This window comes from Marmota flaviventris, chromosome 15 (assembly GCF_047511675.1).
Source record: "Marmota flaviventris isolate mMarFla1 chromosome 15, mMarFla1.hap1, whole genome shotgun sequence".
NCBI lineage: Eukaryota > Metazoa > Chordata > Mammalia > Rodentia > Sciuridae > Marmota > Marmota flaviventris.
The window spans coordinates 16,025,812-16,046,011 of NC_092512.1; the positions used below are offsets into that span (position 1 = coordinate 16,025,812).

Below are 20,200 nucleotides of genomic sequence, written 5' to 3' on the forward strand. Positions count from 1 at the left end.
AGAGAGAAGTCTTCACTAACTGGTTTAGTTAATCACTGGGGACCTTGAAAGCAGGAGAAGGAGCAAGGTGTAATCTGCAGAGGAAGTAGCACTGCTACTCTTCCAAGCGAGTGTTTTGTGTTCTTTTTGCACAGGCCAAAGACTGTTTGATAATAAGGCCTCATCCCGTGTTGGGGTCATTCTGAGTTCTGTGTGTGCTAAATGTTGGGGGGTCTGCAGAAAGACGGGCATGGAATCTAATAGTACAGGAACAGATCAGCCCTGTTCAAGGCAAAGTGGGCCCTAGTGAAGACCAACCAGTGCTCTGGGAACACGGATGGACCACTCTTGGTGGCTCTTTGCAGCCATGGGGATGGTTTATTTCACTTGTTTTGGGCTATGAAATGGACCTTCTTCCACATCCTCAGAGCTGTCAGTAACCACCAGGAAGTTGTACATTCACTCACATCCATCAATCACGCACTTAGAGCTGCCGTGTCCATACTATGTCCCATGTCTTTGTACTCGCTGGGACCACAAAAACAATAAATAGATCTGTATGTCCTATAAAATATATTAATCACAGCTGATAGGCTCTTGTGGTTCCTGTCTTCACTGTTATTGAAAACCAGTCTTTTAAAGAACTTTAGCCAATCATTTTGATAAAAGAAGGGACTGGAGAAGACTTGTGTTGTTGAAATTTCCTAAGTGTGGATACAGTAGCCAGATATTTAACAATCATATAAAAAGTTAATATAAAATCCTTGACCCTTCCACCCCAACCTTTTTAAAAGTTTTGATTCACCTTTAATAGAGAAAATAGCATCTCATATTTCTCTTAAAAGTTATCATTAAAAAAAATTTCCTTCTTTAAGATCTACCCCCAGTGGCACTTCCCATCTGGGACTAGCTCTTGTGTTTGATACAATCACTTGAAGTTAGGGAGACCGACAACTTGGAAGGATTTACTGTCCTTCAAATACGTGTATTAACTAAGGCATGGTTGCTTTCTCTTAGGTTCCCTGGATGTGTCTCTTTACCTCCATTAGATTAAAAAAAGAAAAAGAAAGAAAGAAACAAACAAACATCGGAAAGGTTTTTTGTTTTTGTTTTGTTTTTTTTTTTGTTGTTTTTTTTTAAGACAAGGAAAAAGTTGATGTTTTCCATTTGACCTTCCCACCTGTGTCCAGGCTACCTCTTTATTCAGTGTGCACATTTGGTGGTCCTGCAAAGCTGATTTGATAGCAAAGACTTCAAAATTGGATGTGGAAAGCTTTTGTAAGGGCGGTTTTGCTGAGCCCGCGGGGAGAAGGCAGCAGGACTCTTGGAGCTCTGCTTCACCTCTCATCCAGGACAACCAAGGTCCCTTGATTTTAACTGAATACTCCCCCGCCCCCATCCCAGGTAGACACAGAGAAATGCTTCCCCGTTTTCCCTGAGGGATTCACATCCCGAGGCTGATACAGAGCCTGGGCCTGACTGAATTTAGACCATTGCCAGGCTCTGCACCCCTGCTAGCTGACCTGTGTCTGGACCAGTGGTGGGGGGGCAGGTGCCAACCCCCAGGCTGGTGGCAGAGCAGTTGTTCACCTTTTCAGCTCAGATTTCACTGAGAAGACATGCCTGGTAGCAGCACCTGTCACTCCCTCTGCACCTGGTGCCTCAGGGTGGGCAGAGGAGACCAAGTCACTACTGCTTCCCTCGGGGAAGATGAGAACCGAGGGCAGGGTCCAGGATGGGGCAGGGAGAGAGCAGGGTGCTGCAGAAGCTGAAGGTGGCCAGCCACGAGTTTGGTGGAGGAATTAGACATCGAGGTGCTGTTTTGAGAGGAATCCTAACGGACAGACATAGTTTCATCACCCTGAACTTGGGGCAGCTGGGGAGGTGACCTCTCCAGCCCAGTGAGCAAGCTCTGCAGAGAGGTGGGGAAGACGGTGCAGCATCAGAGCAGAGCAGGAACCTGCCCAGGCTGCCCGGCCGGGGGAGGGGGGGGCAGCTGCAGTGCTGAGAGCAGGACCCAGGAGAGGGACAGGGACCGAGCTGGGCTTTAGGAGAGCTGTTCTGGCCATGGTTTGTTTATTCCTTCCACAAATGTGTCTCTGTACGCTTTGTGCCTTGGGAAAGTAAATAAGATTAAAAATCTTTCCTGACCCTCGAGCAGAGAAATTGTGAATTTTTTTTTTTAATTAAAATGGACCCAAATGATGTCTGTCCTCAAAGCTGGCACCATAGGGCAAGACGGCATGCATTTTGTGGTGGTCACTTTTGCTTTTGCAGTCCTGGGGACTGAACCCAGGCAGGCGCTCTTCACCGAGGTGCATCCCAGCCCCATTTCATGGTTTCTCATGTTAATAACCTCTCTGTGGTAAAATGTCAGCGTGGGATTTTCCTCATAGTGTATTTCCACAAAGCTGTTTACTGCATGTCGGAGTTTGTGTGCCCTGTGAGGAAGGCAATGGCTGTTCCTAAAATACTTTCTGTGGAGCAAAGTAGTAAAATTATTGAATATTCTTTTTTTCTCTTAGAATACAAAAAGGCTCGCCAAGAGATAAAAAAGAAGTCCTCAGATACACTGAAACTGCAGAAGAAAGCAAAAAAAGGTAACTCCGAAAATTGTGTCATTGATGTTGTCATTTTGAGAAAACATGAACAGGTGCTGGATCCGTCTTCAAAGCAGGTGTTCTGTTCGTAGACTTAATGTCTGATGGCCCTGGAGAACCCATAGGGGCAAGTAGGACCTATCCGAGTTAAAGCTCTCTAAGTGCAGACTGCGTGTGAATTGGAAGCCCCTGCCAAGCCGGACTTGACTTGTTCCTTCCCCTACCTTTGTCTTCAAAATCTGACGGCTTCCATGCCTACTGTGCTTTGTAATGAAAGCTACAAATTTCTTGGAAGCCTTGGGAGAATGCAAAGAAAGCTTTATGCAAATGTTCTATAATAATTATTACAGAAATTATGTCATTTTCTCCTCCATCTTTCACAGCCTATAATCTCCGAAACCCTCTATTAATTCTTGGGAGAGTGTTGGGGATGGCTGCAGCAGGGGCTGGAGTCACTGCTGCTTGGGGGATTTTCCAGGGTGTTCATGAGGGAGGAGCTTAGTCGCTCACCAGTAAGGGGAACTAGGTGATGCAGGGTCCCCTCCCTCTGCCTCCTTGTTTAACATCACTCTCAAACCAATGGAGGGTCACATCCATGACCTTTGCTCCCCAGAGCAGAAAAATCGAGCTAAATCCACTTTGCAAGCATTCATGTTAGAAAGGCCTAGAATGTAGGAATTTTCTCAGGAGGTAGAGAAGGGGATATTCCTTCCAGACTGTTCTTCTTGATACCAAGTTTTTGAATCTGCTGCATACTAAAATGGTATTCTTCCTTCACGCTGCTGTGTGGGTGGTATGTAGTATTAATTTGTGATACCAACCTTTATAGGTAGCGATCCCCCAAACCCAATTTTCTCTTTCCTAAACTACCAGGTCTCATTTGGATTTAAAAGAAAATGCATTTGGGGATACTGAATGGTGGAAGGTGTTGGGTCAGGGGAGGTGATGTCTAGACGAAGGATTTAAGCTTTGACATTAAGAAAAAAAGTCCCTTCCCTCTCTCAATTCTTACAAAAGCCATAAGCCTGTTTCAGAATTAAATCAGATGGATTTTCACCCACAGTCAGATTCCCAGTCCCCTTCAGATCCAGCCGTTTCTTTGGGATGTGTTTTTCTGCTTTGGAGTGTCTCAGATTTACATTCCATCTAATGAGGGCCCCTGGGAGCTCGTGTTGGACAAGTAATAGGGTTTGTGGCCAGTAACACCTTAGTGAGTCTAAAGGTGAATGTTGGTAAACAAAATTGCTACCAAATCTCATCAGCTCTGAGTCCCTGTGAAGAGTGGGCTGGTTCATCTCGTTGACATCTTGGCACTTTAGAGATAGGAGGGATTAATGGGCTCAGAGAGAAGGGCCAGGAGAGATGTGTAGGCTTAGAAAGGTCTCGGCGTTTGGTGAAAAGGATGAGGTAAGAAAGAGAGGCTATTTTCCCTTAGCTTCCTGGAGTTCTCTTTTCAGAGGCCTTAAGTTCTGGCTGCAGAAATAACCCTTTTATCTAAGTTCTGCATGAAAGCAAAAGGGTCCTTGCCTGCCACTCAGAATTACTGGCATTGTCCAGTTAGCAGAATGTGGACCTCTGGGTGAAGCCTGATAGGTTGCTCACAGTGCAACATAAAAGGAAGTTTCTGGCAATTAGACGTGCCTAGCCCTGGCTCAGGCTGCCTGGAGGATAACAAGATGCCCGTTGGAGCCAGACGGGGTCCTGGGCTGTGCATAACATGAAATGTGTCTGGCTCTGGGACTTGGGAATAATTGGCCTTGAGTTGAGAGGTTTCCTGGGGGCACTTGGGCCTGAGGCTGAGGGACTGCAGCCTGTGATCAGGGGCTTCTGGAGCAACTGTCTTTTTGGCCATCTCAGGCACCACGTCCTTTTCAGATAGTGGACTCCTGTCTACAAAATCAGTCATATCTGTAGCTTTCAAGGTTCTGGATGATTTTCTGGTTACTTCAAGGGACAATCAGAAGATGATCTTTTATTTATTTATTTTTAATTTAAAATTTTATTTTGAGACAGAGTCTTGCTCTGTGTCGTTGCCCAGGCTGGTCTTGAACTTGGCGATTCTTCTGTCTCAGCCTCCCAAGTAGCTGGGATTACAGGCCCAGATCCTATTTATTTTCTTTATAAATGTATTTTTTCCTAAAATGTGTAAGTACATTTTGGGGCCAGGTGCTCATCTTTGCATATGTCTGGAAGTAGACGTAGCCTTCCAGAATGTACCAGAGGTATTGTTCTGACCACACTCTTGTGGAGTGTTCTCTTAGCAGGCATGTGACCCATGATTGGAATGAAACACCACAACTGAAAGGACCAGAAGAAATCTGAAGGCTTTGATTATTTGGGGGTTGGTTAGCTGAAGTTTTCCTTTGTGCTAGAAAACCTCTTGAATCATCTGGTTCATTTCCATCAAGGGCCAGTTTCCTGCAATCTTTTTTTTTTGTGCTGGATATTGAACCCCCGTGTGCTTTACCACTGAGCCACATCCCCAGCCCTTTTTATTTTTTATTTTGAGACAGGGACTCACTAAGTTGCTTGGGACCTTGCTAAATTGCTGAGGCTGGCCTTGAATTTTAAATCCTTCTGCCTCAGCCTCAGCTTCCTGAGCTGTTGGGATTACAAGCAGCCCTGATTCCTGAACTCTTAGATTATAAAATGTTAGCATGTTAGGATGGAATGAAGACTTTGGATACATTTTTTGTTTGTTTGTTTGTCCTAACAGAACTGAATCTGACTTATAGCCAAATAATCATTTTCTTTTTAATATATTCTCAGGAATGTATAAAGCAGGGTTTTTGTTTTGTTTTGATTGATCTTTTAAAAAATATTTATTTTCTAGTTTTCAATGGACTTTTATTTTTATTTATTGATAGGCGGTGCTGAGAATTGAACCCAGTGTCTCACACATGCTAGGCAAGCGCTCTACCACTGAGCCACAACCCCAGCCCGTTGTTTAGATTTTTTACTATACCTTTTTCAAAAACTATGATCTTTGATCTAGAAATTCTTCTGACTCTCCTTTGGAAAATTTCTCATGCCTTTGTGCACGTCAGCCTGGTTTCAGCACCACCCTCGACTCTAGTAAACACATCATACAGGGTGAGATATTTATGAACAGCTCGTTTACTCTTCTTACTCTACAAAAATCACCTTTTATCACATTCTTTGACTCTTTTTGTTAACTTTAGAGGGTGGTAGTTTGTAATACAAAGTCATTTAAATATTTCCATTAAAAAAACTTTTAAATGGTTTGTCTTTCGTTAGGTTTTATCCTGAAATCATTTTATTTTATTTATTTTTTGGTACCAGGGAGTGAATTCAGGAGCTCTCAACCACTGAACCACATCCCCAGCCTTATTTAGTATTTTATTTAGAGACAGGATCTCACTGAGTTGCTTAGCACCTCCCCATTGCTGAGGCTGGCTTTGAACTCTATCCTCCTGCCTCAGCCTCCCAAGCCTCTGGGATTATAGGTGTGGGCCACCACTTGGCCCCAAATCACTTGAAAGTGAGTTGGGGCATGCTCCAGCTGCAGCAACGTGCCTGACTTTCTTGAAGGCCAGCCTGTGTGACCTCTTATAGTGGTATACATGGGTAGGAGTAGGGGCTGGGTAGGGACAGTGGCATGCCACCTCCGGAGATTCTGCTATGGTGCACAGACAGGGTTGGGGGCACAGGGCAGAGCCAGCCTTGTCAATAGGTAAGAGGACAAAGCAACAGGAAGTTGCAGAAACTGTGTGGAGCTGCCCAGTCAGCCCTAGGCCCTGAGTGGTGCCACTCCATCCCTCTTGTATCTGCTCATTGCCTTTGGGGTCCTGGAGGTAAGAGAGGATCAGAACTGGGAGGTACTTGAAGTTGCTTACCTACTTTTGCCACCTCCATTTATGAAGTCAGTAGCCTTATTTCTCATTTAACTCAGTCCCAAATTATTAATTTAAATTTAGGATTGGGCTGGGGATGTAGCTCAGTGGTAGAGCACTGGACTAGCATCCACAGGCCCTGGTTTGATCCCCAGCAACAATAGCAAACAAGAGCAAAAGTGAAATTAATTATAGTCAATCCTTCTGTCTTGATTGATAAACACTGAAAGTCTATCTATCAGGGACTTTCTTTGAGAGGGAGAACTGGAATGAATATATGTTAACTTTAAATAGCTGAATCCGTCATTTTCCACCAGAGCCTGCAAAGCCAATGCTGTAATGTAATAAGTAGACTCCAAGTTCCACACCAGCATAGCATGTGCCATTATATCGTAACCCATTAAGTTTTAAGTTTTCAATTCTGCAAATATTTCAATGAAATTGACACAGGTGCATTAAAGTAGGCTGAAAATCATAATCTAGAGCTTATATATATATATTATACTAATATTATGATATTATATTAATAATGTAATATATTTATACTCTTTTTAATACTGTATTTAAGTTTTTATAGGTATTCCAGTTCTGGGACATGGGACACAGTAGATTAAAGTTTTAGTTTTTTAATTTTTTAAAATTTTTATCCCATTTTAAACTTTATTTCTTAGTAGTCCCTAGATATTTTTGAAGTTATGATAAATTACACTTGAAAGGTTTTCTTGTAAGGCTTCTGAATTGGCCTTTTCTGGGTATATATTCTTCATTTCTCTTTACAAAATCCTTAGTCCCAGTGGTGACAGTTACTGACTAGGAAGACTGGCGTTCAGATGAGAAGGGAAGGGAGCTGACCAGGCAGGAAAGGGGAAGTAGGATGTGCCCCTCTTGGTGGGTGAGGTTTGACCACACGTGAGCAGAAGGTAAGACAGCTGCTGCCCGAATACCAGTTTGACTGTATTGTTTTCCTTTTTGTGTCAATTGTGTATCCTGCCCTTTCTCACCGTGCGCCCCCTGCCAGTGGACGCTCTGGGTAAGTCTCATCCTCAATCTCTGGTGGCTGGTCACGGCGTGGTCCTTGCTGTGGGCTTTCCGTGGTTGATCAGACCTATGCTAGTTGCCTCAATTTTCCTGCCAGCTCAGAACAATCACTTGTGTCTCCTTAATTTCCCATAACTTGAAGAAAATTGTGTGTGTGCGTGTGTCTTAATCATTTTCTTTCTTGGATGTTTGGCCATTAAAGGTGTTAGGCTGTTGCATCTGCCTAGTTCAGTAATAGACTCATGGAAAAAAGAAATACCGAGTGATTTACACCCTCCCTCCCACAGGACACCAATGTATTTATACATGCATACGTGTCTGCACTTGGCTGTTTATGTATTATGTGGCCCACAAACAAAGTATGAAGAGCTGTACCAAATAACTCCTCAAAATTATTACTGAATCAGATTTGATTAGATGAAGCTTCAAGATACCTGACTTTGTCCACCCAGGACCATAGCATTCTTTTGAAAATCAAGAATTCATTTTAAAAAACCAGAAGTATTTCTTATTTCAGCAGAGTTTGTGAAAAGTTTCAGAGGTATCAGATCTTCAAATTCAATACTTACAATGATTCTCTTGACTGAATGTGACCCTCACTCCGTGGGTGATCATGCTACTGAAATGCAAGCTGCTTTGGAGTCTCGTTGCTGTCCCTGTCTCAGGAAGGTCTGTCTGTGAGGTGTCCGTGTGGCTGTCTTGCCTAAGCGTGCCCAGCTATTTCCCGAGCATTTTACTGGCAGCTCCTAAGAGGTGTTTGAATTGGATTGTGTCGTCCACGGTGAACCCAATCCACGCAGTCTCCTTTGACAGCGGAGTCAGGATGTCCCACTGTCCAAGGAGACGCAGTTTTGCCTCTGTGTCCCTTTGTGATGTTGGGCTAGTCGTCCCCCAACTTTAAAAAAGGACGGTACCTTTCAGTTCTCAATATTGTGATTATGAAGCTGCTTGAATGGTTATAGTAAACCTCTGGAAGGAAGGTAAGACAAGCCACGTTTTTGCTTATAACATCAAATTTATAATTTAACCATTTTAAATTGTGTGTTTCAGTGGCCTTTAAATATTCACAGTGTTGTGCAAACATCAACACTATCTAATTTCCCTAGAAGGACACCTCACGCCTCTTCAGCAGTAGTCCCTGTCACCCAGCTCCCCACCCCTCAGAACCACTCACCCACTTTCTTCTGTCTCTGGATTCACCTCTTCTGGACATTTCATATACATGGAATCATACAATATGGGGCCTTTTGTTTTTTTGTTTTTTGTATCAGGGATTAAACCCAGGGGTGCTTAACCACTGAGCTACACCCACAGCCCTTTTTATTTTGAGACAGAGTTTCACTAAGTTGCTGAGGCTGGCCTTGAACTTGTAGTCCTCCTGCCTCAGCCTCCTGAGTTGCTGGGATTACAGGCATGTGCCACCAGGCCCTGCTCAATGTGGGGACTTTTGAGGACAGTCTCTTGACTCTTTAAGTTTTATGAGACGTTTTACTGAGAGCCTGGCATGAGTCAGTTCAGGGGGTAAACAACATTTTTGTTTGAAAGGATGAAAGATAGATTTGGAATGAATGAAGAAACCACATAGCCACCTGACTTTTCAACTTCTAAAGATTCTGCTCATTTTAGTCACAGACATTTCTGCAGCCCCATTAGTCCCCTCTCTTGCTGGGGCAGTTTCAGAGGGCAGAGCCACAGTGCTGGATGTCAGCAGTGGTGATTGGGAATGAAAAACCAAGAATAGGGCTGGGCTGTGGCTCAGGGGCAGAGCACTTGCCTAGCAGGTGTGAGGCATGGGGTTCGATCCTAAGCACCACATAAAAAAAAATATACATATGTATATATATATATATATATTTATAAAAAAAATAACCTAAGTTAGCTGAATAGTCCAAAGATGTTGTAAGTTTTTAAAACGAATTTTAAATCAATTTTGAGCCTAGAAATCTAGATTTTAACAAGTTTCATCATAGTTGAAATGCTCTTGGGCCAGGGGCTGGAGCTCCTTGGTAGAGCACTTGGCCCCGTGTGTATCAGGTCCCAGGTTCTGTCCACAGCTCCACCAAAACCAAACAAACGAAAAATTGAAAACAGCAAAAAAAAAAAAAATTAATTTTGATCAATATATGTAGATAGATAGATACTTGGAACTCTGCTTTGAGCTAATTAGAACTATTTACCTCAAACCTCAGAAGTCCAGGTCCCTGCATAAGCAGGAGCAGGGACCTCTGCAATGGAAGGAATTTGCAACTCCTTCCCCTGCCTGATTCCCTGGAGGAACTTGATCTTCCTCAAACCAGTTCTTTAATCTGGTGCTCACATCCTGTGACAGATACCAGCAAAAGGTGTGGGTGGGCAGAGAGGAGGGGCTTGGAGGTGGCATCATGGCCCTCGGGAGGATGACAAGGTTCAGTTGGAAGAGAACCAGGAGAGGTGCTCAGGCAGAGGGACAGGATGACCCCGGATGTGGCCATGTAATCAGGAGCCCCAAAAACAGTGGGAGGGTAGACCTGGTGCAGGGGGTGCTGGGAGAGGCACTGTGTGACACCCAGGGACAGCCTCAAGCCAGGGTGGACTGCAAGCGGAGAACTCGGTGACCTCAGGCTGCAAGCGCACGCAGCCTCAGCCCCAGGATGGTGCTATCCCTGGACCTCTTTTCCGATCAGATGCCAGACTAGACTGCATTTCTCCTCACAGCATCCATCTTTCCTGGAAATCCCCAGCACTGTTGAATCTTCTACGGTGGCAGTGGTTTATGTCCTCAACCCCACACAGCCTGTGCATGTATCCACGTGAGCATTTCTCCTGTGTCTGCCAAGCCAGCGACACCACCGAGTGGCCCTGAAACCTGCAGCCGGTGGGTCAGTCACCCTGCCTCAGTGGTGAAAACTGGATGTGCCCAAGGCCCCTCCAGCCACCCCTCCGTGGTTCTTGCAGAGGAATGCTGCTAGGATTCCTCTCCTGCAGGAGGAGCCAGTGGAGAGAGCTGGGGGATGTTTCCACTTGGTCCTTAGAGGAGGCCACACCCAGTGCTGGAGGCAGAGGGGGGTTCAGGAGGAAAGTCAGGTTCTCCCTATCTGAGTGGAAGCTGGGGTGGTAGGATTTCCCCCTTTCAGACCTGCTGTGACAGTTGGGAAGCTGTCCCTGACCACAGTATGTCAGTAGAGGCTTTGAATTCAACCCTGCAAGCGCCTGCTTGGGACCCTCACATTTCACATGGGAGCTCCTAGTCCTCGGCCTGTGTTCACCAGCCTGTCTCGCAGTGGGGCTTCTGGGTAAAACCCGCCAGGCAGTTGAGGGCTCCACCTTTGCACAGCTGGTCTCTGGTGGAGCCTCATGCTGGTAAGGATGGCCACCAGTGCCTTGCTGGTGATTTGCTGGTGACTCTGGGCTCAAAATGTTCCCATGCACAATGAGTGTTTGGAGTTTCTCACCCCACCCTGGTGTCCCTGTGGCCACATTCAGAGGCCAGGGGGAGAGGTGTCTACAGGGTGGGGTCTCAATAGGAGTCCAATGCTTTTATCAGCTTTAATTTTAATAATATGCAAAACAACAGTTAAAAGAACAACTTGCTTGAAATGCTGATTCCTTACATGTGTGGTTTGGGGACACTGAACGGACATGAGGAGCATGACTAGATGGCACCGAGGGAGGGGCTGGCTGCTGCCTCCCTTCAGGTGCAACCATAAGCCTTTCTCCCGGGGCTAATCGAGTCCCACCGGGTGCCATTCTTCACTTCAAGAATGTTCTTCTTGACTACTGCAGTTGGGTCTCACAGCAAGGAAGCCTTTGCTCACCCCCAAAACACGGAGGAGGAGCCTGTTCTGGGTTGGATCTGCCAGCTGCTCCAAGGCCCAAGATGGCAAAGGCATTTATGTCTAATGTCACTCCTAATGACACTCCTGTCATTCAGGAAGCTGGGGGTGGGGTGGGCGTGGGAGGAACTGGAGCAAAGACCAAATCTATGTTTTTGAATTAGCCAGCAGCATTCTCACATCCTACAGAGGATGCAACATCAGGGGTCCCATTCATTATGAAGAAAGTGCCCGTAGGTGAACACAGAGACAGGGACCTGGTTCCGGGAGGAGCTAGCCTAGGCAGGCTCTTGAAAGTTGAATTGGGAGGAGGAAGGGGTGGGTGGGGGAAGAAGGGCGATCCTGCACCCTGGGAGGAGGGAGTGGGTGTGAGGCACAAAAACCCAGGTAGCAGGAAGCTGGAGATGTCTGCTGTTGCCGCTTCCATTCGTTTCCTCAGGTGCAGGATGCTGGGGTGTGGGATGGATTATGGGCAGCCACACCCTCCTGGCCTCCCGGACCAGGGTGGAGTGGTGTGGAGAAGGTGATGCCTTTCCTCCCATCACGGGGGTCACAGCAACACCCCTCAAAAATATACCAAGTTTATTTAACCATAGTATCAGGTGACACAGGAACCTTCAGAGGAAGACCCAAAGACACTGCTGTGTGCTTAGCTTTGGTGAAGTAGGGGTGGCCTGCTGTAGCCCTGTGGTTGGACAGAGGGTCTGCACTAGTGGTCATAGACTGAGGGGGACACCCAGCAAGGCATCTGATCATATTCTTCTTAGTCTCTCTACGATATTCCTTCTGTCACCAGAGGGGGTCCAAGGAAGTCCTGGAGAGGGGACTTCTCAACTCAGGGTTCAACAATGGGGTTCTTGATCAATGTTATGGAAAATAATTTCAAAACCTGTCAGAGAGGAACAAGCTGAGATCGGATCAGGAAAGCAAAGAATACATACTTGGGTGGGCGGGGGGGAACATGGGCTGTCTCAAAGATTGGCATGCCCTTTTGGGGTCTTTTAAAGGAAGCTCTGTGAGGAGTGGGCATGGGAAGAAATGTGGGGATGCCATTAATCTGGTAATCACAAGATGGGTTAAGGTTCTCAGGATCTTAAGGTTGACATCTCCATTATCTGATCAATAAATAACATTGGGAATGTACCCTATGAGTTTCTTAAAATAGCATATCTCCCTTTGCTTAATCTGTTCTAAAAATACATGTGTTCGCACATTGCAGAGGGCAATTTTGGCTAAGTGAGTGAATTTACTGTAACTTCAAGATTGATAGATTTCTCAGAAATTTGGGAGTGACCCGCCAGGGAGCTGACTAATGGAGAAAAGGAATGAGGATCTTCAGCAGCAGGCTTTCCGATTGAATTTACAGTCTCCTTCTCTCTTCTTCTTTCTGCCTTTTATTTCTTCTATCTCACCTTCCACCTAGGTACAGGGTAGGCGTGCCCCAGAGTGAAGTTCTATTTATTGATTATTTTTTGGTGGTGCTGGGGATTGAACCAGGGCCTAGTGCATGCGAGGCAAGCACTCTACCAATTGAGCTACATCCCCAACCCCCCAGGATGAAGTTCTAATGAGAGTTCTTTGTGGCCAACTCTGGGACAGAAGGCAGGGGAAGGTTGGAATGATATTTTTAGGCTTTTGGACTTGCTTTGAGGGAAAAGGGCACTAGTTTCTATGACCTTGGAGAAAGGCATTTCTAGGGTCTGTGACTTGCATGGGGGAGACAGGCGGGCAGAGGCTCTGGGGCTGTTTCTGAGCCACTCAGTGCCCTTTGGTTTAAAGCACTCAGCTTGCCAAAGCACCGTCCCTTCTGAACCCCAGCAGTGGCTATCAACAGGCGGTTGCCCCCGGAGTTTGAAGATTTCCTTAATGGAGGGTGGGGACGGGCACTAGTGGGAAGGGTGCCAACCCAGACGAGAGCCTGGGGTGATTAGGAAGAGCATGTTTTTTCCACACTGAGGGAAAGTGTAGGAGCATGTGGTATTTTTGGAACTTACACAGGTGTGAGGTGTGAGGCGCTTCTTCCTTTGGGTAACATGGCTAGGTGGGTTAGGTGGAGGTGAATCGGAGAGAGCAGGACCATATCCTGGCTGTGGTTACCACACTGAAGACTTGATGTTCAGATCTTGGATGGAGCCCTTGAAGCCACCGTGGCTTCTAGAAAATTGTGACATGATTGTGCGTATTTGGATTAGACTGGTGGTCCCACTGGAGACCCAGGTAGCAAGTGGCCATTGTCCAGACAAGAGGTGATGGTGGCTGAGGTTCAGGGAAGTTGGCCATAGGGATGGAGAGAGAGAGAGAGAGGGGGGGGAGGGATTCAGGAGTGGTTTAGGAAACAGCAAAGGAGGAGTTGAAGGTGACGGCAGGTTTCTGGATCTGGCCACCAGGTGGTGGATGGTAGAGTGGTTTGTTTTGTTTTAAATATTTTTATTAGTTCTTGGTCACCTCTGTTTATTAATTTGTTTATATGTGGTACTGAGCACCAAACCCAGTGTCTCACACATGCTAAGCAAATGTTCTACCCCAGCCTGGTAGAGTCCTTTCTTTTTTTTAACCACAAGAGGAAGCATTTAGGTGACGTGAGACTTCTCTGCTTGAGACATCCGGTGGTAAGCTGCAGTTGTCGTGAGGTGTTTTCTGGTTATTCTTTTCTTTTGCTTTAATTAACAGCTGATTACATTGGGTCTTAATCTGTTTTCTGTTGCTATAACTGAAGACCTGACATCAGGTACTTTATAAAGATATTTATTTGACACTCAGTTCTGGAGGCTGGGAAGTCCAAGAGCATGCTTTTGGCAACATGGTGGGGGGATCACCTGGCGAGACAGTAAGCACACTGGCACAGTTCTCTCTTTCTCTTCTAATGATACCACTGGTGCCATCATGGGGCTCCACCCTCATGGCCTCAGGTAATCCTAATTACCTCCCAGAGGCCCCACCTACACAGTCCACTAACATGATTTGGGGATTATGTTTCCAACACGTGAATCCTAGTGACACGTTCAACCCTTAGCACCCAAGGAGCAGCAAAGAATCCTGATGATGAAACTTGCACCTTTAGTGAAAGAATCATGGGGTCTTTTTGCATTTAATTACATCTCAAACAAAAGAAGACCTCAAGCAAAAATTCCTTTTTAAAAAATCCCACCCCATCCAGCCTGCTCTCACTTGTTGAGGTGCCCGTGTTGGGACGTCTGTTGGGAGTCCAGATGCGTGGTGGCGGTGGCGCTGCCCAGCCCTTGCTGAGAGCACACCCTATACAGCTGCTCCAAATGCCTCGGGGATATCAGCCAGGAACTACCATATTTCCTTTTCATGAATAAAGGGAAACTGAGGCACAGTAGATTGAAAGAATAACCGAAATCGAGTTATCTGACAAATACAGAGGCTTTAAACATGTCGTCTTATTTGCTCAACTCTATCTTTTGGTTTCTGATTGCTTTTGTTGTAGGAATCAATCAAACGCTGATGAAGGGTTTAAAGAGTAGAGATGACTCATCTAGGGATGATAAGGGCAGCCTCCTTTTGACAAGAAAGGAGAGTTCTTATTCCAGATTCTAATTTCCAGTGTCACCTTGCGTGTCTATTCCAATATCCGCATCCTTTATTTCGGCATTTCTATCCCATATGTCACTGGCTTTAGGTTGCTGTCAGTTGTTAGATGCCCCATTAGTCTCTGAACCACTACAAAAGAGAAAAATAATGACTGACTAGACGATGACACACCATTGGTTTTCAGACACGTTCTGATTTGCGAGGTGTAAAACTGCAAAAGGGGGAGCACCTCAGAGTGAAATGCAGCATTTGTGCGTGTGTTGGGGGCAGATTGAAGTCAGTTAGCAGGATTCTGATGGCTTTTCCCTCTGTCTCAGGAGAAATGACTTTGGCTGTTATGCTAACTGCTGGTGGCAGCCTTGACCCAGTGTGTTGGGACTGTTCTCCATCTCGAAGTTCTCTACTTGAGGAAGACCTTGGTGCAGGCTTGGAGCTTGCTGAATGGGCTGCAGTGTGTGCCTGTGGGTGCTGGGCAGTCCCAGAGAGCACTAGTCAGTCCCACCAGATCTCGCACTGGGGATGGAGCCTGTGCCTCTGTGCATACAGTGGGTGGAGCAACCCCACCCCAGCCTTAGAATGGCTGGTTGGGCTGTGACCCTGAGCTCCTGGTGTCCTTTCCAGCACTTGTATTTGCTGTGATCAGCAGGTACAAAGAACAAGGGCTTCTGATGAGGAGGGTCTGGGGCTGGATTCTAGCTAGGCCATTATTAGCTGGGTCCTGGTAATTGTGGCTGTTTAAGTCACTTTGTCTCCCTCAGTCTGTTTCCCCATCAAAAGAGGACATTCATTCCTGCCTTGAATGTTTGTGCAAAGATTAGGGAAAATAAAGGGTAAATGTTGGGAATTGATAATGGATCTTCCCCTCATTCCAGAAAGCTCTGTAGATTATCCCAACTTAATTTTAAAAGGCTTCCTTCCACCCCAAGAGTGCTGCCCCTTCGCAGTGCTTTGCTCCAGGAACATTTTTTTTTGCAAAGAGAATAACTAAAGATTTCCCCCTGGGGGGGTGGGTAGACAGGGGCTCCTGGCTGCTGCTCAGTGGATTCTCCAATGTGAATTCAATCAAGACCTGGAAACTAGCAGCGGAAAAAAAGTCACAGGACTGAGGCAGACTTAGATTTTGTAGAAAAGGCCAGACACAATTCTTTGTCAGGAATTTTGTCTGGAAAGCCCATCTAAGGCATCTAAGCCCTCCCTTCTTTTTTGGCTGCTGGTAGGTCCTGGAATTTGCTGGTTCTGAAGCCTTAAGCCATTTAAGGGCATGCTGGTTGGAACCAGAGAGCAAACTCTCCTCAAGTCACGCTGTCAGTGCCTCATTCATCTGCAGCTCCTGTTCCTGCTGTCTTCCAGGCAAGGGCACCAGGGAGCAGACACAGTACTGCAAAAACACGCCTGGTTTCTGCCCTCGTGGGGCTTTCCTGTCACTAGGGAGATTGACACCGCACAAAATCTAGAAAAATACAGCGGACAGTGGAACTGGGGAGGGCTGCAAAGGACGGGTATTAGGAGCTTCTGAGAGCAAGTAAGAGAATCCTGATCAGGGGAGACAGGCGGGTGTCCCTGAAAGAGGGAGAGTTAGGGGTGAGCAGGTGGGAGGCAGGTGGGGCGGAAGAAGCGGGTACGTGAGGATGGGCAGCACTGGACCCTGGAAAGGGAGAATGGTCCAAGACAGCTGTGGCTGCAGGGTGATCAGCAGTGACCCAGACATGCCTCGCAGGCTGTGCTGACATGGGACTTTTCCTGATAGTAGTGGAAGCTAATGAAAGGAGTGGGGTTTTGGGGTTGTTTGGGGAGAGCTTGTCCGAATGCGATTGGGATGATGCTCTGGGAGCTGTTACTGCTGTCCGGACCCTGAGGGTGGAGGAAGCAGAGGGGAGACAAGAGGGGAGACAGTGAGCTGGTCTGTTTGGGATCAAGAATGGCCAGGGACCAGAGACCCATAGATAAAACCCAAGTTTCTCGCAGTGCTGTGGTGCCCAGCCTTCCCCCGTGAGCCCGTAGCCATAGCAGGTAGATGTCTGTAGAGAGGGAACCCTTAACCACAGGGACCCATGCTTGAGGAAGCAGAATGACTGCTGGCAGTGCCAGTGGGAGGGAAGTGGATGTGAATCAGCCCTGTGTCCCCGGGTTCCCCATCCAGACTCAACAAGCATGGGTCACAAATATTGAAAAAAAAATTGCATCTGTACTGAATATGTACAGACTTTATTCTTGTCATTATTGCCTAACAGTATAGCATAGCAACTATTTATTTAGCATTTATATTGTAATAAGTATTACAGGTAATCTAGGGATGATTTAAAGTATATGGTGGAGGCTGGGCGAGGGACAGTTGTCCCAACTGGCCCAACATTTTGGGCACACGTGGTTAAGGCAGCAGGATCACTTTAGCCCAGAGGCCAAGGCCAGCTTGGGAAATATAACAAGAATTTGTTTCCCAAAATAAATAAAGTATATGGGAGGTTGTGTGTAGATTTCATGCAGACTGGCCATTTTATGCAAGGAAATTGGACAACCAAAGATTTGGTGTCCTTGGGAGCTTAGAACCACTTCCCCAGGAACATCAAGGGATGACCATATTATATCAGTACCAGTACAGCTTGGAATTTAAGGACCTCAACAATTACTGTATTTTAAAGTTACTACTTCCAACTGGGACATGAAATAATTTCTTCCACAGTTTTTTTTTAATAAATATAATTATATGTTGTATTACCAAATTTAAGAAATGATCTTTGTGTTTTTAGGTTATGATATGTCCTAAATGGAATTGCTCTCACTATAACCATAATTAGAGCAATCTTTACAAGATTATACTTATCTCAGAATGTTACAAGTTGAAAGTCCTTTAATTATAACATAACACATATTTAAAATAACTGCTACAATCATAGAATAATTTAAACTTTGAACACATGCGCTTTGTTTTTCTAAAATTTTTTTAGAAGTCTAATATTAATTACAAGTATATGGATGCCTTATAATTTGTGAAAGGAAGTAAAGATACAAATTTTGCAATTTCTCATAACTGTAGTCTGTTATTTTTTAAAAATTGCTTCTGTAATCAAAGCATTTCCGAGCAGAGTTGGCCAGACATTATGGACTTTAAAATCTGTTTCTCCAGGTCCTTCCATGCCTCTCTACCAAAGTCAAGCAAGCACATTCTGACCTGGGTCTGCAGCCCTTCATGTCTGGATATTAGAAGAGCATAAACGAGGTTAAGAGAGGCCTGGGGGCGTAGCTGTTGGTAGAGCATTTACCTAGCATGCACGAAGCCAGGGTTCCATCAGGGGCACCACACACAGCGCACAAGGAGACCAACACTTTAGGGGCTGCGACTGTGGCTCAGTGGTAGAGCGCTTGCCTAGCATGCGTGAGGCACTAGGTTCGATCCTCAGCACCACATAAAAATGAATAAATAATATAAAGGTATTGTGTCCATCTACAACTAAAAATAAATAGATAAATTAAAAGAGGGCCTCAAGACCAGCGCTATCTAAGCCATGGATTGGCCAGGCAGTTTTCACAGGTGCTCAGAGAGTTCCTGAGCTTTGCCACTAGCAGGCTTGTATGTGGACTCAATTGCATAAGCCAGCTCTTGAAAACAGAAGAGAAAATCCAAGTTTCTCGCAGTGCTGTGGTGCCCAGCCTTCCTCCGTGAGCCCGTAGCCACAGCAGGTAGATGTCTGTGAGAGGGAGCCCTTGACCCCTGGCAAACCCCCAGAGAGGATGGGAGATGAGAGGATGGGTTTTCTATCCACTGAAAACATGAAACCAGTGGCTCAGGTGGCCAGGTTAATGTCGAGGAATGGCACCCCTGCATCCTTGAAGAAGAGGTTAAAGAAACACTAGAGGATTAGCCTGAGAGTAGAGGGTGAGTGGACAGCCTTGGAAATAGGATGGAACTTTTTTTTTATTTTGACCTGGGATTGAATCTGGGGGCCACTGAGCCACATCCCCAGCCCTTTTCAAGTTTTATCCGAGACAGGTTCTCGTTAAATTGTTTAGGGCCTCGCTAAGTTGCTGAAGCTGGCTTTGAAATTGTGATCCTCCAGCCTCAGCCCCCGGAGCCTCTGGGATTACAGGTGTGAGCCACCACACCTGTCTGTAATGAAACTTCTTAAGCAGCAAATCTCCTTTTCTTTTTCTTTCTTTTTTTTTTTTTCCTAATGCAGGGATTGAACCCAGGGGTTCACACATGCTAGGTAAGACTCCTACTGAGCTACATCACCTACCCCTTCCAAATTTATTATATAATGTAATTTGGATAAAGTCCCTCTGTGGTCTTAGATACTGTATATTGTACACATCCTGTATTCGTATGCCCTTGAACTCATGAATTAGATATACACTTATACCGTTGTGCACACTGTATTTATTGGCCATTTAAGACTTTTTAAAGGGTAATCTTTAACTACATACATTTTCCTATTACGTGCTAACTTAAAATTCATTCCCTGCATGAGAAGTGACTCTTCGTACTAAAATATGACTTTTCCTATGGAAACTTAGAAAATGTCCCAACTGCCTCTGGCTCCAAATTAAGCTTTCTCCTCAGTGCATGAGAGAAATGTTTTCCTACACCCAGGATAGTTTCCCCAAACCTTGTATTTTTTCTTTCAGAAAAAATCAGTACATTCTCTTTAATGTTTTCTGTGTTGTTCTTAAGGGGTAGATGGCAGCTGGTCTGGCTGCTTCCTACAGGGCGCTGGAGCTGGTTCACTGGGCTGCAGGCAGTGGGCAGAGAATGGGCTTCACCTAGGGGCTCAGCTGTGGGCCCTGTCTGGGCTCTGCACCTTTCCCCCTGAGTCCCACGACTTCTCTAGGGTTTGACCTCCACAGAAACGTAAGCAGGATGGTTTGGATGAGCTTTAAGTCCTCTTAGAGGGCTGACGTTCTGTGTTTAAAACTGTCATTGAGCACTTGCTGTATACTCACACAGCATTGTCCAGGGAGCACTTCAGGGAAAGGCCAAAATCCTGCCTTGAAGGACTTCGGGAATTCTCTGGGTCGGAGGCCCTTGCGTGGGCAGCCCAGGGGGAAGCTCAAGGGCTGTCCTCTCATGTGCCACCTTGTCCCCACCTGCAGATCAGACTGCAATAGCTGCTCCCTAGACAGTTCCTGTTTGCCCATGGTTATCTTCTAGTGCAGCAAACTTCTGCAGAAGGCCACGTGTTGTTCTTGGTCTTAAGTCACAGTCTGTTACAACAATCCACTCTACTGTGGTTGCCAGAGCAGGTATATATACGGCATGTAAATGAGCGGATGCTCTGTGTTCCTGGTAAAACTTCATTTACACAGTTTGCTGTTCAGGTTCTGAAGTTGTTTAAAATGTTAACTCCCATCTGATACTCTAGAAGTG

At 45.8% G+C, this 20,200-nt stretch overlaps 1 protein-coding gene across 3 annotated transcripts in view; it reads left to right on the plus strand.

The window, feature by feature from the left end:
• The window catches only part of Mtss1 (MTSS I-BAR domain containing 1), a 154,265-nt gene that overhangs the window by 117,969 nt on the left and 16,096 nt on the right, over positions 1-20,200 (plus strand). For all 3 annotated transcript variants that reach the window (XM_071602136.1, XM_027949953.2, XM_027949937.3), the window contains exon 6: positions 2,505-2,579. In XM_071602136.1, coding sequence (XP_071458237.1) covers positions 2,505-2,579 — 75 coding nt within the window. The remainder of the gene's footprint in view (positions 1-2,504; positions 2,580-20,200) is intronic.